The 13,897-nt window shown below is 48.9% G+C and overlaps 1 protein-coding gene across 1 annotated transcript; it reads left to right on the plus strand.

Annotated features, from left to right (window-relative positions):
• The first annotated feature begins 11,023 nt into the window (after positions 1-11,023).
• Positions 11,024-13,666, plus strand: CD52 (CD52 molecule). Its single transcript, XM_010355668.2, has 2 exons — positions 11,024-11,182; positions 13,315-13,666. Exons 1-2 carry the CDS (start codon positions 11,129-11,131, stop codon positions 13,444-13,446), a joined length of 186 nt encoding a protein of 61 aa, XP_010353970.1. The 5' UTR covers positions 11,024-11,128; the 3' UTR covers positions 13,447-13,666.
• Positions 13,667-13,897: the final 231 nt, after the last annotated feature.

Here is a 13,897-nt window from a genome sequence, read left to right on the forward strand (position 1 = left end):
GTTTCTTAAATCTGAGTTTCTGTGATAATTCCTTGTCCAGATTGGCGCCCGGAAGGGAGGCCCAAATTCTATTTCCCTTGCGTAAAAGTTGGGTAAGACAATTTCCCCTCCCTGAGCCTCATCTGTAAAATTGTTGGATTAGACTCAGTCACCAAAGCAGCTAAAGGCAGTTAAGAGCACGAACTCTGGAATTAGGAGTCCTGGCTCCTGACTGTGTGTTCTTGGACACTTTATACACCTTAGATTTTACATCTGTAAAACAGTGATAATACCCACCCCCACTGGGTTGCCGTGAGGATTAAATAAGATATTGCAAAGTACACGATTTTAAAGGGGAAAGCCGAAACAAACAAAAACACCTGTAGAGAGCACTTTTTCAAAAACGTTTCCTGCTGTTAATCATCATCATCATCTCTCCACCCTTTCAGCTGTGATGGGCTGGGAGTTTATGAGTTCTGATCTCAGGCACTCACTTCTTGGTGCCCAGGTTCAAAAGCCCTTTCTCTGCACAACACAGAGTGCTTTTTTTTTTTTTTTTCCATTTGACTTTCTAGCCTACCATATTCAGGGAAGGGTAGACTCTGCTCACTGCAACATCCGCCTCCCAGGCTCAAGCCATCCTCCCATCGCAGCCACCAGTGTAGCTGGGACTACAGGTGCGCACAACAATGCCCAGCTAGTTTTTTTTTTTTTTTGTAGAGATGGGGTTTCGCCATGTTACCCAGGCTGGTCTCAAACTCCTGCGCTCAAGCGATCCGTCCATCTCTGCCTCCCAAAGTGGACAGCATTCTTTGTATGCAAATTGGAAGCTAAAGAAAACTGGCCGGGCGCGGTGGCTCAAGCCTGTAATCCCAGCACTTTGGGAGGCCGAGACGGGCGGATAACGAGGTCAGGAGATCGAGACCATCCTGGCTAACACTGTGAAACCCCGTCTCTACTAAAAAATACAAAAAACTAGCCGGGCGAGGTGGCGGGCGCCTGTAGTCCCAGCTACTCGGGAGGCTGAGGCAGGAGAATGGCGTAAACCCGGGAGGCGGAGCTTGCAGTGAGCCGACATCGCGCCACTGCACTCCAGCCTGGGCGACAAAGCGAGACTCCGTCTCAAAAAAAAAAAAAAAGAAAAAGAAAGCTACCACCACTGAGTGCCTTCCAAGTCAGATGGTAACATGAAATTTACAGATGAGGGCCGGGCACAGTGGCTCATGCCTGTAATCCCAGCATTTTGGGAGGCTGAGGCAGGCAGATCATCTGAGGTCAGGAGTTCAAGACCAGCCTGACCAACATGGAGAAACCCCATCTCTACTAAAAATACAAAATTAGTCAGGCATGGTGGCTCATGCCTGTAATCCCAGCTACTCAGGAAGGCTGAGGCAGGAGAATCGCTTGAACCCAGGAGGTGGAGGTTGCGTTGAGCTGAGATCACGCCATTGCACTCCAGCCTGGGCAACAAGAGCGAAACTCCATCTCAAAAAAAAAAAAAAAAAAAAAAAAAAAGAAAGAAAGAAAAAAGAAATCTACAAATGAGAAAACTGAAGCTCAGGGTAGTACAGTGGCTTGCATAAGATTATAAAGGCAGGAAGCAGAAGTGGATTCAAACCCAGAACGGTCAGCCTCAAGAGTCCATGCTCTTCCTAGAAACTTTCACTCTGGTAAACAAGGCAGGCATAGATAAGCCTAGGAAGCAGGTGGTACAGACCTACTGCCAAGGGAGCAGTCTGGGCGGAAAGTGTGACTGGAGAGTGGAGGTAGGAGGAGCTCTCTTGTTGCTGAGCTGCTACCAGAAAGTTTTCTCAGGTTTTAGGTATATGAAGATGAGAAAGACTGAGATCATGCTGGAGTCAACTGTTTTTTGGGGTTGGACCCATGGTCAGGGAGAGTAACAACTTCATGCTGTCACCTTGCTCTGGGAGATAAGCAAGCGTGGGAAGCAGGAGCTCTGGCCTTATGAGCCCTGCTGTGGTCTGCCCTCTGATTCCTGCCTCAGCAAGAACCAGATCATGAGTGGCTTACCCAGGCACCAGGATTTATCCCATCCCTTCTTCCCACCCAGGGCCTGGCTGGAGATTCCGCAGCAGGCAGACACTCAGCAAACATCTAGTTCCTGGAAGGAAAATGGAAGCCCCCTAACCTGGCAGGCCAGTCGTTTTTTTTTGTTTGTTTGTTTGTTGAGACACAGTCTTGCTCTGTCACCAGGCTGGAGTACAGTGGCACGATCTCGGCTCGCCACAACCTCCACCTCCCTGGTCCAAGAGATTCTCCAGCCTCAGCCTCCAGAGTAGCTGGCACTACAGGCACGAGCCACCACGCCCAGCTAATTCTTTTGTATTTTTAGTAGAGACGGGGTTTCACGATGCTGTCCAGGATGGTCTCCATCTCCTGACCTCATTATCCACCCACCTCAGCCTCCCAAAGTGCTGGGATTGCAGGCGTGAGCCACTGCGCCCGGCCCCAAGTTGAGTGATTTTTTTTTTTCTTTTTCAAGACAGAGTCTCACTCTGTTACCAGGCTGGAGTGCAGTGGCGTGATCTCAGCTCACTGCAATCTCTGACTCTCTGGTTCAAGCAATTCTCCTGCCTCAGCCTCTGAGTAGCTGGGATTACAGGCACGTGCCATCACCCCTAGCTAATTTTTGCATTTTTAGTAGAGATGGGGTTTCACCTTGTTGGCCAGGATGGTCTCGATCTCCTGACCTCATGATCCACCCGCCTCGGCCTCCCAAAGTGCTGGAACTACAGGCGTGAGCCACCGCGCCCTGCTCGTTTGATTTTTTTTTAAATAACATTTATTGGGGAAGTCATAGCCTTATTATAAAAACATACAATTTCACTGGAGAAACTTGGAAAATTATAATAGCTATCATTTGTTGAGGATACATTGTACTGTGGATCAGCATAACTTAACAACTCTATGAGGCTGGGCTCTGTCGTTTAATAGCTGGCTGTTCCTGCTCAAGATACTTCATTTATCAGTCTCAGTGTCCACACCTGTAAAGTAGAGATACTAATAGAATTTACCTCCTAGGATTATTGTACAAATTAAATTTCCCATAATGGGGCACCGGCCTCAGCATGAGTGGGGACAACACTGAAAAAACTATATACATTATTTTAAAAATTTGTATAATGTTGTCGCATTATTGCATCTGAAAAGGTGTTTTTCTTTTCTTTCTTTGCTCATTTATTTATTTTTAGAGACAGGCTCTGTCTATGTTGCCCAGGCTGAATTTGAACTCCTGAGCTCAAGATATCCTCCTGTCTTGGCCTCTCAGCCTCCCAAGTAGCTGAGACTATACCCTCTCGCCACTGTGCCCAGCTCAAAAGGCAGGAGTTTTTGGCTGGGCACAGTATTTCACACCTGTAATCCCAACATTTTGGGAGGCTGAGGTGGGTGGATCACCTGAGGTCAGGAGTTCGAGACCAGCCTGGCCAAAATGATGAAACCCTGTCTTCACTAAAAAATACAAAAACTAAGCCAGGAGCAGTGGCTCATGTGTGTAATCCCAGCACTTTGGGAGGCTAAGGCGGGTGGGTCACCTACGGTCAGGAGTTTGAGACCAGCCTGGCCAACATGGTGAAACCCCGTCTCTACTAAAAATACAAAAATCAGCCAGGTGTGGTGGCATGTGCTTATAATCCCAGCTACTTTGGAGGCTAAAGCAGGAGAATCGCTTGAACCCGGCAGTTGGAGGTTGCAGTGAGCCGAGGTCGCGCCACTGCACTCCAGCCTGGGCAACAAGAGCAAGACTCCATCTCAAAAAAGAAAAAAAAGAAAAAATAAATAAAATGAGCAGAGCACGGTGGTGGATGCCTGTAATCCCAGCTACTCGGGAGGCTAAGGCAGGAGAATTGCTTGAACCTGGGAGGTGGAGGTTGCAGTGAGCCAAGATTGCGCCACTGCACTCCAGCCTAGGTGACAGAGCCAGACTCTGTCTTAAAAAAAAAAAAAAAAAAAAAAAGAGGTGTTTTTCAGAAACAAAATTATAAAAGAAACCAAGAGTCTAAGCTCATCTGATTTTTTTTTTTTTTTTGACCTATATTTCTCTTCCTACAACTTAGAAGGTCTGGAAATCTCTGAGGTCTCCAGGCTCACAAGACTTGAGTATTGTGAGGGCCTTGGAGACCCATTCAACCACTTCCAAGCTGGAAGAATTCCCTCTGGACTTCCGAGATGGGGTTGCCCAGCCTCATCTTGATCTCATCCAATGGTGGATATTCACTGTCTGATGATGGTGCAAGGGTCCTGGCCTGGGAGGAGGGAGGTCCTGAACAAGGCTCTTTCTGGACCTGTTTCCCACCTGCAGGGTGAGGAAGGAGACCCCAGCTCTGGGGCTAGATGGCTCTGGAAGTCTCTATTATTATTATTATTATTATTATTATTATTATTTTGAGATAGAGTCTCACTGTGTTGCCCAGGCTGGAGTGCAGTGACATGATCTCAGCTCACTGCAACCTCTGCCTCCTGGGTTCAAGTGATTCTCTGCCTCAGCCTCCTGAGTAGCTGGGATTACAGGTGCCCACCACCATGCCCAGCTAATTTTTTTGTATTTTTTCGTAAAGATGGGGTTTCACCATGTTGGCCAGGCTGATCTTGAACTCCTGACCTTGTGATCCACCTGCCTCAGCCTCCCAAAGTGCTGAGATTACAGGCGTGAGCCACCGCACCCGGCAGAAGTCTATTTTTTTTTTTTTCGAGATGGATTTTCACACTTGTTACCAAGGTTGGAGTGCAGTGGCGTGATCTCAGCTCACTGCAAACTCTGACTCCCGGGTTCAAGCGATTCTCCCACCTCAGCCTCCCAAGGCATGTGCCACCATGCCCAGCTAATTTTTTGTATTTTTAGTAAAGACAGGGTTTCACCCTGTTGGTCAGGCTGGTCTCGAACTCCTGACCTCATGATCCGCCCACCTCGGCCTCCCAAAGCGTTGTGATTACAGGCATGACCCACCGCACCTGGCCAGAAGTCTCTATTCTTGAAAGCGGACAGAGTCTGCTTTGCTTTTAGGTCATTTCCTGAAAGACCCTTATCAGTTATGACCCCTCTGAGGTTAAAGAGTTTATTGAGTTCTACCAGCTCAGGAAGTAAGAGGTAAATAATGAAGGAGAAAGAGTTCCTCCAAGTCTCTTTAGCAGAATACAAATCTAGCTATGTCTTCCACGTTCCCCCTTCACCCACATCACCACCACCTTAGACGAAGCCCTCATTTTCTATAGCTTAGCTGGATATTTAGAGCCCTCCTGTTTTTGGTTTGGCCTTTCTCACGTTCCAGAAACCGTCATGTTCTTCCCTACATTCTGGCCTCTCCTTCCAATGAGAATATCCTCTCTTGCCTTTTCCATTTGTGAAAATTCCCACTCAATCCTTCAACAAGTTCAAATGTCCCCTCCCCGATGAAATCATCTCTGGTTCATCCCCACTCCCCTGCAAGCAGAACCACACTCTACACTCCACTCTCCCAAAGTCCTGCTGCAATTATAGCATTTCCTTTTTTTGAGACAAAATCTCTTTCTGTCACCCAGGCTGGAGTGCAATGGTGGGATCTCAGTTCACTGCAATCTATGCCTCTGGGTTCAAGTGATTCTCCTGTGTCAGCCTCCAAGTAGCTGGGATTATAGGCGTGCACCACCACGCTTGACTAATTTTTGTATTTTTAGTAGAGTTGCAGTTTCACCAAGTTAGCCAGGCTGGTCTCGAACTCCTGAGTTCAGGTGATCTGCCCACCTCGGCCTTCCAAAGTGCTGGGATTACAGGCATGAACCACCATGCCTGGCCCATTATAGCATTTCTTATTCAGTTTTGTGATTTTCGTATGGGTGTCCCTGCTAAACTATAAATTCCTCAGGGGAAAGGACTCTCATTCATCTTGCCTGACACACAGTAGGTGTCAATAAATTAATTAAAAGAGTGAATGAGGCCAGAACGCAGTGGCTCATGCCTGTAATCCCAGCACTTTGGGAGGCCGAGGTGGGCAGATCACCTGAGGTTGGGAGTTTGAGACCAGTCTGGTCAACATGGAGAAACCCTGTCTCTACTAAAAATATAAAAAATTAGCTGAGCATGGTGGCATGCACCTGTAATCCCAGCTACTCAGGATGTTGACGCAGGAGAATTGCTTGAACCCAGGAGGTGGAGGTTGCAGTGAGCCGAGATCGCACTATTGCACTCCAGCCTGGGCAACAAGAGTGAAACTCCATCTCAAAAAAAAAAAAAAAAGAGTGAATGAGCAAAAGACTAAAAGACTGAATGGATAGGTGCGTAGATGGATAGCTGAATGAATGGGTGGATGAAGATTCACCTTGGATGCTGTATGATGCTATTGAATCCCAGCCCCGTCTCAGTGAGGATGAAAAATTCTGGGTGGATCACACTGTGATGTATGCTGGAACTCTCTTCTCCTTCCTCCCTTCCTGCTGTATTCCATTCTCTCATTGATGAAGGACATTTGGAGAACCTGGCCTATGTGAGACTGTGCTAGGCCCCAAGGACAGCCATCAAAAGACACTGTGGAACTGGGATGGGATGGTGATCTAAGCTGCTTTGCATGCCTGGACTCCTCTTGTTCTGCAGGTCTTAGCACACATATTTCCTCTGAGTGGTCTTTCCTGACCGCTGACCTAAAATATATCCTCCCCACGTTTCACTTCTTCTCACATTACCCCCTTGATTTCCTCATGCCATTTGTGAAAATCTGAAATTACCATTGTTTTTATTCATCTTCCCCCACTGAAATATCAGCTGCATAATAGCAGGGACCATGTATTTATGTTCACTGCTGTATTCCCAGTGCCTAGTTCAGTACCTGGCACACAGCAGGCACCCAATAAACACATTCTGCTCTAATAATATTTTCTTACGATCTTTACTTCACTTCACTAATTTTCTCTTCAGTTGGCCCAATCTGATGTTAAACCTATCCACTGAGTTTCTAATTTTTATTACCGTATTTTTCAGTTCTAGAATTTCCATTTGGTTCTTTACTATAATTTCTAGTTCTCAGTCTTGTCCAGTCTCAATCTTGTCCTGCTGCTCAGAGGGCAGAAGAGGAAAATGTCTTTGAGTAAAGCATAGTTATTTGAAAATTTGATTGATTATTCCATTATCTGGATCTTTTGTATAACTTTCTATTATCTGTTTCTGCTTTTTGGTCATGTTGTCTTCAATTTCTTTGAGGGTTGGGCTGTTGTTTCCTGTTTACTCTCACTCCCCATGGTGGTCCAACCCAAAGACTAGGTGGGGGGAGTTTGTCAGGGCTCCTCTTTCTTAGAGGATCTAGAACTACAGTTTTTCTCCCATATATTTGTAAGTATGTGAAGATGAGAAAGCTCGGCTCAGTTTCTCAGCTGTCTCCTCTGAAGTGGCAAATACTTTTAGGAGAAAAGCAGCTCCAAATAAAGGGCTTGCTTCTCTCAGCCCCTTATTTCTTTTCTGCATCGGTAACTTTTCAGTACTGACTCTACCATTGCTCCATAGTAAATATTGACTGGATGAATAAATGCAGGACTACTAGGCTCAAGGGTGGTAATAGATCTAGACACATTACACACACTCATTCTTCCAGCAGTCCCTGACACCTACTCTGTGCCATGTTCTGCGCTGTGCTGAATAAATGACAAAACCGAGTCCCAACCCACAAGGGACAGATCATATTCTTGGTTGACACGATCTTTAGAACAGAGGTCAACAGAAAGGGCCCTTTGAACATTTAGGAACTCTGAGTTTCCTAGGGACAGCGGAAAGTTTCCCTGGGGAAGGGGCTTCTAAGCTAAATATTGAAGAATAAAGAAGAGTTTGCAGTCCGGGCAACATAGCAAAACTCCATCCCCCAGCACCCAAAAAATTAGCTGGGCATGGTGACATGCACCTGTAGTCCCAGCTACTTAGGAGGATGAGGCGGGAGGATTGCTTGAGCCCAGGAGTTCGAGGTTACAGTGAGCTATGATTGCACCACTTGTACTCCAGCCTGCGTGACAACGGCAAGAACCTGTCTCAACAGGAAAAAAAAAAAAAAAAAAAAAAAAAAAAAGTTTGCCAGGTAAAATAATTGGAGAAGGGCTTTCCTTGAAGAAGAAATACATGGACTGTAAAAGATACTCCTCAGAGTGTCTGGAGGTGAAAATGAAGCTTCTGAGGTTTGCAAGAAAATGCTTCCAAATGAGAGTCTGGCATTTAATATCCTCGCATGCATCTCCAGCACAGGAAACTATAACACAGCCAGCCCCAGGCTCATCCTGTCTGGCTGCCTCTTTGTAAGAGGGGAGAAGATTGCACAGTGTGATGGAGCTCATTTTCAGCAGAGTAATCTGACTTCAACATGGGTATCCTGTCTCCTGGGCTGGTGCCCTTCTGGCACGGGACACCTCCCTGGCTCTCATGAACCCTAGAATCACTCACCCCCACAGGCACACCAAAGGCAGTTGAGAACTTGAGTCAAGTGTGAGGAGAGACCTCTGGGTGGAAAGGGCAGGGATGGGGAAAGAGGTTGATGGGTGGCTGGGGGCCCCTCCCTCTCCACTTCCTGGCTTTCTCTCATCAGTTTTGACTCTCAGTTCTTCTTTTCTTCTTTCTCCTTTTTTTTTTTTTTTGAGATTGAGTTTTTCTCTTGTCACTCAGGCTAGAGTGCAATGGTGCCATCTCGGCTCACTGCAACCTCCTTCTCTTAGGTTCAAGCGATTCTCCTGCCTCAGCCTCCTGAGTAGTTGGCATTGCAGGCGTGCGCCAGCACACCTGGCTAATTTTTGTATTTTTAGTAGAGAAGGGGTTTCACCATGTTGGCCAGGCTGGTCTTCAACTCCTGACCTCAGGTGATCCACCCACCTCAGCCGGCCCTTTCTTTTTTTTTTTTTTTTTTTTTGAGACAGGGTCTTGCTCTGTCACCCAGGCTGGAGTGCAGTGGCACAATCATGGCTGGACCTCCCAGGCACAAGCAATCCTCCTGCCTCAACCCCCAAGTAGCTGAGGCTATATAGGTTTGTGCCACTATGCCCGGCAAATTTTTTTTTCTTTTTTTAGAGATGGGGCCTCTGTATGTTGCCCAGGTGGTCTCAGACTCCTGTGCTCAAGTTATCTGCCTGCCTCAGCCTCCCAAAGTGCTAGGATTACAGGCATAGCCCCCATGCCCGGCCTCAGCCAGATCTTCCCTGGGCTTGCAACATAAGGCCCAAAACAATAGAATAGAAGTGAGGGGAGTTTTCCCTTTACTACCAAGCACGGAAATGAGGCCTAAAGTGAACTAAGGAAGGGAGAGTGAGCCAGAGCCAGGGCTGTGGTCACCAACTCCTGGAGTCTGGGGGGAGTTGGTGTAGGGGAGGAGGCGGGAGTGGCAGAGAATCGAGACTTAATGGGTGAATTCTAGGGCAGCCCCAGAGGTTACGTACATGGCTGTGGCTTCAGACAGACCTGGATTCAAGGTCAAATGAGACTGGCTCCCCCATTTACGATCTTAGCAAGTCACTTAACATCTAAGCCTCAGTTTTTTCACCAGTCAAATGGGGATAAACATAACACCTGCTGCAGGGCACCACAGAGGGAATCAAGTGAGGGAATGCATAAAGCATGGAGCACTGTCCAGGCCAGCTTTGGGATTCCTCTCATCCGCCCACCCCTCCCTGGGCCCTCACAGCCACTCCCTCACCCCAGTCCCCTTCCACCGCAGCTTAGTCACCTGCTTGTCCCTTCCCTCACTTCCGTCGCTCATCCTCAGCTAATACAAACAACGCATCTGCTTGCTACTTTCTCTACCCACATCACAAAATGCTAAGTCTTGACTGGGCGCGGTGGCTCATGCCTGTAATCCCAACACTTTGGGAGGCCGAGGCAGGCGGATCACTTGAGGTCAGGCATTTGAGACCAGCCTAGCCAACGTGGTGAAACCCCGCCTCCACGAAAAAAAAAAAAATACAAAAAAGTAGCCAGGCGTGGTGGCACACACCTGTAGTCCCAGCGATTCAGTAAGCTAAGGCAGGATAATTGCTTGAATCGAGGAGGTGGAGGTTGCAGTAAGCCGAGATCGTGCCACTGCACAGAGCAAAACTGTCTAAAAGCAACAACAACAAAAACCCCAACAACAAGAAAACAAAACGCAAGGTCTTAAACTTCAGAAATAATCTATTTCAGTCTTCCCAGTTCCTTGAAATGAGGAACTGAGGCCTAGAGAGAGAAAGCTCAACTAAAACCAGGCTTCCCGATTCCCCATCTCCAGCACTTTCACAGAAATCTACCATCCCTTCTACAATCTAAATATTTCCCAAGCTTTCATTCAGAACCTGCAGCCCATCTACAAGGCTTCCCTTGAAACCTAAATCTGGCCGGGCGCCGTGGCTCAAGCCTGTAATCCCAGCACTTTGGGAGGCCGAGACGGGTGGATCACGAGGTCAGGAGATCAAGACCATCCTGGCTAACATGGTGAAACCCCGTCTCTACTAAAAATACAAAAAACTAGCCGGGCGACCTGGCGGACGCCTGTAGTCCCAGCTACTAGGGAGGCTGAGGCAGGAGAATGGCATGAACCTGGGAGGCAGAGCTTGCAGTGAGCTGAGATCCGGCCACTGCACTCCAGCCTGGGCAACAGAGCGAGACTCCGTCTCAAAAAAAAAAGAAACCTAAATCTATTCCAGCCTTTCTCCTTGAGCTCCTATACCCTGCCCCTATCTTCTTTAAGCAACAAACTCATTTATGGAATATTTGCTATGTGCTGACTCTTTTAAAATTGGTTATTATTACATGTAATCCGGCAGTTCTTTTGTTAAACGGTCAGAGAGGTAGAGTTTCTGGCCCAGGGTCTCAGAGTTGGTCAGTGATTAGACCAGGATTCAGCCTGCAGGATGCATGACTCCAAGCCTCGGGCCCTACTTACTCCCACCATTGCCTCTGGATTGACCTCTCTCCTATCTCCTAGGATCTAGCCTGCTCCCTCAGCCAGGGCCTTAGAACCTAGGGCCTGGTATTATCCAACCCCAGATCTGCAGAAAGGAAGCCACACCCCTCCTCCACCTTGTAGGCCGTCCTTCCTCTCCCTGCCTCACCCCGCCTCCCCTGCCTCCTGGTTCAAAAGCAGCCAAGCCAAAAGAAGCCTCCAGACAGCCCTGAGATCACCTAAAAAGCTGCTACCAAGACAGCCAAGATCCTACCAAAATGAAGCGCTTCCTCTTCCTCTTCCTCACCATCAGCCTCCTGGTTATGGTACAGGTAAGAGCAACCCCTGGCACCACTGCCAGGACTGCCCAAAGTTGCTTGGCATGGAGGGAGGGCATATAGGATGTGAGCTCCCAGAGACCCAGCCTTCTCTCCTGAGAGCACAGCAGATGGACTCCAACAGTAACAGCAGGGACGCAGCGGGCCTGGCCGCCCAGCCTTCCAGTTCTTCTGGCTGGAGCTGGACTGCTTGCAGGCTGCCCTGACAGAAACCTGTATCCAAGCTGGGGAGCACTTACAGGGTGCCAGGCGCATTGGGGCACCCAAGGGGTGCTGTAGAATAATAGAGAATTAAGAGACTTGGGAAGACAACCCTGAGTGAGGAAGACATTGGCCCACAGGGAGTCTGGGGAGATGGTCCTTTGGGGAGAGGCCAGATGTCCAAGTGGAGCCTGCCGTGGTTCTGGAGGTGACAGGGGACACTCCAACCCCCACTCCCCTGCCAGAGAGAAGCCTGGATGTTCAGGAATGCAAAGAAGACAGGACTCTCCCACTTCAGAGATAACTGGAGTCTCAAAAGCGACTGCTATTCCAGGAGGCAGCTTTGGTAGCATCCCAGGTGCCCAGAGGGGAGTCAATACAGGAGACCGGACATCAAGTTCTTGATCAAGAACAGCTTGATCACCATCAAAACCAGCTTAATCTCCATCAAGAACAGCTCTAGTTGCAGCTCCATCAAGCATTAAGGACAGCTTGATCACCATCTGGCCACTTCCCCACCCCACATCCAGCTACCCACGCTTTGCAAAGTGCTTTCTCACTCAGCCCGGGCTCGTGACCTTCACAACTATGATGAACTTCTCCCCACTCAGAAGAGGAAACTGAGGCTCAGGGAAGCTAAGCCCTTTGCCAGGCTAGGAAGGTCAAGGGCCAGTGCTCCCCTGTCTCCCTCTATGACAGAGGGGCCGGTGGCTGGGGAGAGGTAAAAAGAAAGGTTCTGTAACCAGGCACGGTGGCTCACGCCTGTAATCCCAACACTTTGGGAGGCCGAGGTGGGCGGATCACCTGAGGTCAGGAGTTCAAGACCAGCCTGGTCAACATGACAAAATCTCGTCTCTACTAAAAATACAAAAATTAGCTGGGTGAACCAGGCACAGTGGCTCATGCCTGTAATCCCAGCACTTTGGGAGGCTGAGGCAGGCGGATCACGAGGTCAGGAGATCGAGACCATCCCGGCTAACATGGTGAAGCCCTGTCTCTACCATAAATACAAAAAGAAATTAGCCGGGCATGGTGGCGGGCACCTGTAGTCCCAGCTACTTGGGAGGCTGAGGCAGGAGAATGGCGTGAATCCGGGGGTGGAGCTTGCAGTGAGCCGAGATCGCGCCACTGCACACCAGCCTGAGCGACAGAGACTGTGTCTTGGGGAGAAAAAAAAAATTAGCTGGGTGTGATGGTGGGCGCCTATAATCCCAGCTACTCGAGAGGCTGAGGCAGGAGAATCACTTGAAACCGGGGGTGGAGGTAGCAGTGAGCTGAGATCGCGCCACTTCACTCCAGCCTGGCCAAAAGAGCGAAACTCTATCTCAAAAAAACAGAAAGATTCTGTGAAAGGGGGTGGGCAGGGGCAGTGATCACCTCTGTCCCTGCCTGTGTCAAAGCAGGGAGCAGCCAAACATCCTGACAGGACCTTGTGGAAGAAGTAGTGGTCACATGGGACAGAACTGAGGACTGTTTTATGGAGGTGGGGGGATGGAGGGCAGGGAGGGTAGAAAGGGGGCTGCATCTTTAAATAACAAACAGGAGATTCAGATGTCCCCTGAGGGCTGGGTACGGTGGCTCACGCCTGTAATCCCAGCACTTTGGGAGGCCGAGGCGGGTGGATCACCAGGTCAGGAGTTCGAGACCAGCCTGACCAACATGGTGAAAACCCGTCTCTACTAAAAGTAGAAAAATTAGCCAGGCGTGGTGGCGCGTGCCTATAGTCCCAGCTACTCAGGAGGCTGAGGCAGGAGAATCACTTGAACCAGGGAGGTGGAGGATGCAGTGAGCCGAGATCGCACCACTGTAGTCCAGCCTGGGTGACAGAGTGAGACTCTGCCTCAAAAAATTAAATTAAATTAAATTAAATTAAATTAAATTAAATTAAAAAGTCCCCTGAGCTTATCCCACTTCTCCTCCTGCAGATACAAACTGGAGTCTCCGGACAAAACTCCACCAGCCAAAGCAACAGCCCCTCAGCATCCAGCAACATGAGCGGAGGCGGTTTCCTTTTCTTCGTGGCCAATGCTATAATCCACCTCTTCTACTTCAGTTGAGGTGACACGTGTCAGCCTTAGCCCTGTGCCCCCTGAAACAGCTGCTACCATCACTCGCAAAAGAATCCCCTCCATCCTTGGGAGGGGTTGATGCCAGACATCACCAGGTTGTAGAATTTGACAGGCAGTGCCATGGTGGCAACAGCCGAAATAGGGGGGTAATGATGTAGAGGCCAAGTACTGCCCAGCTGGGGTCAATAAAGTTACCCTTGTACATGCAGTGGGGTCCTGTGTGCGGTTACTGTCCATTCCTACGCCCCAAGAGCCAGCTGTGCAGCAGCACCAGGGAGCTTCCCATTCCCCCATCAGCAGGGAAGTTGGCACCAGGGAGCAGCCCCCAGCTTCCCTACCTAAATTCCAAAGCTGAGGGCCCCTCCCCTCAGAAGCACATTACAGGGACAAGGCCCAGAACCTGGCAGCCTCACCAACCCCTGCAGTTGCATTTGCTTCA

The sequence above is a fragment of the Rhinopithecus roxellana genome, chromosome 12 (assembly GCF_007565055.1).
Source record: "Rhinopithecus roxellana isolate Shanxi Qingling chromosome 12, ASM756505v1, whole genome shotgun sequence".
In the NCBI taxonomy this organism is placed as follows: domain Eukaryota; kingdom Metazoa; phylum Chordata; class Mammalia; order Primates; family Cercopithecidae; genus Rhinopithecus; species Rhinopithecus roxellana.

Bases quoted from the DNA above. Each gene is read 5' to 3' on its own strand.
- CD52 (XM_010355668.2), top strand. From the start codon at position 11,129: ATGAAGCGCTTCCTCTTCCTCTTCCTCACCATCAGCCTCCTGGTTATG. The intron at 11,183-13,314 runs GTAAGAGCAACC...CTCCTCCTGCAG, and splicing joins GCCTCCTGGTTATGGTACAG to ATACAAACTGGAGTCTCCGG.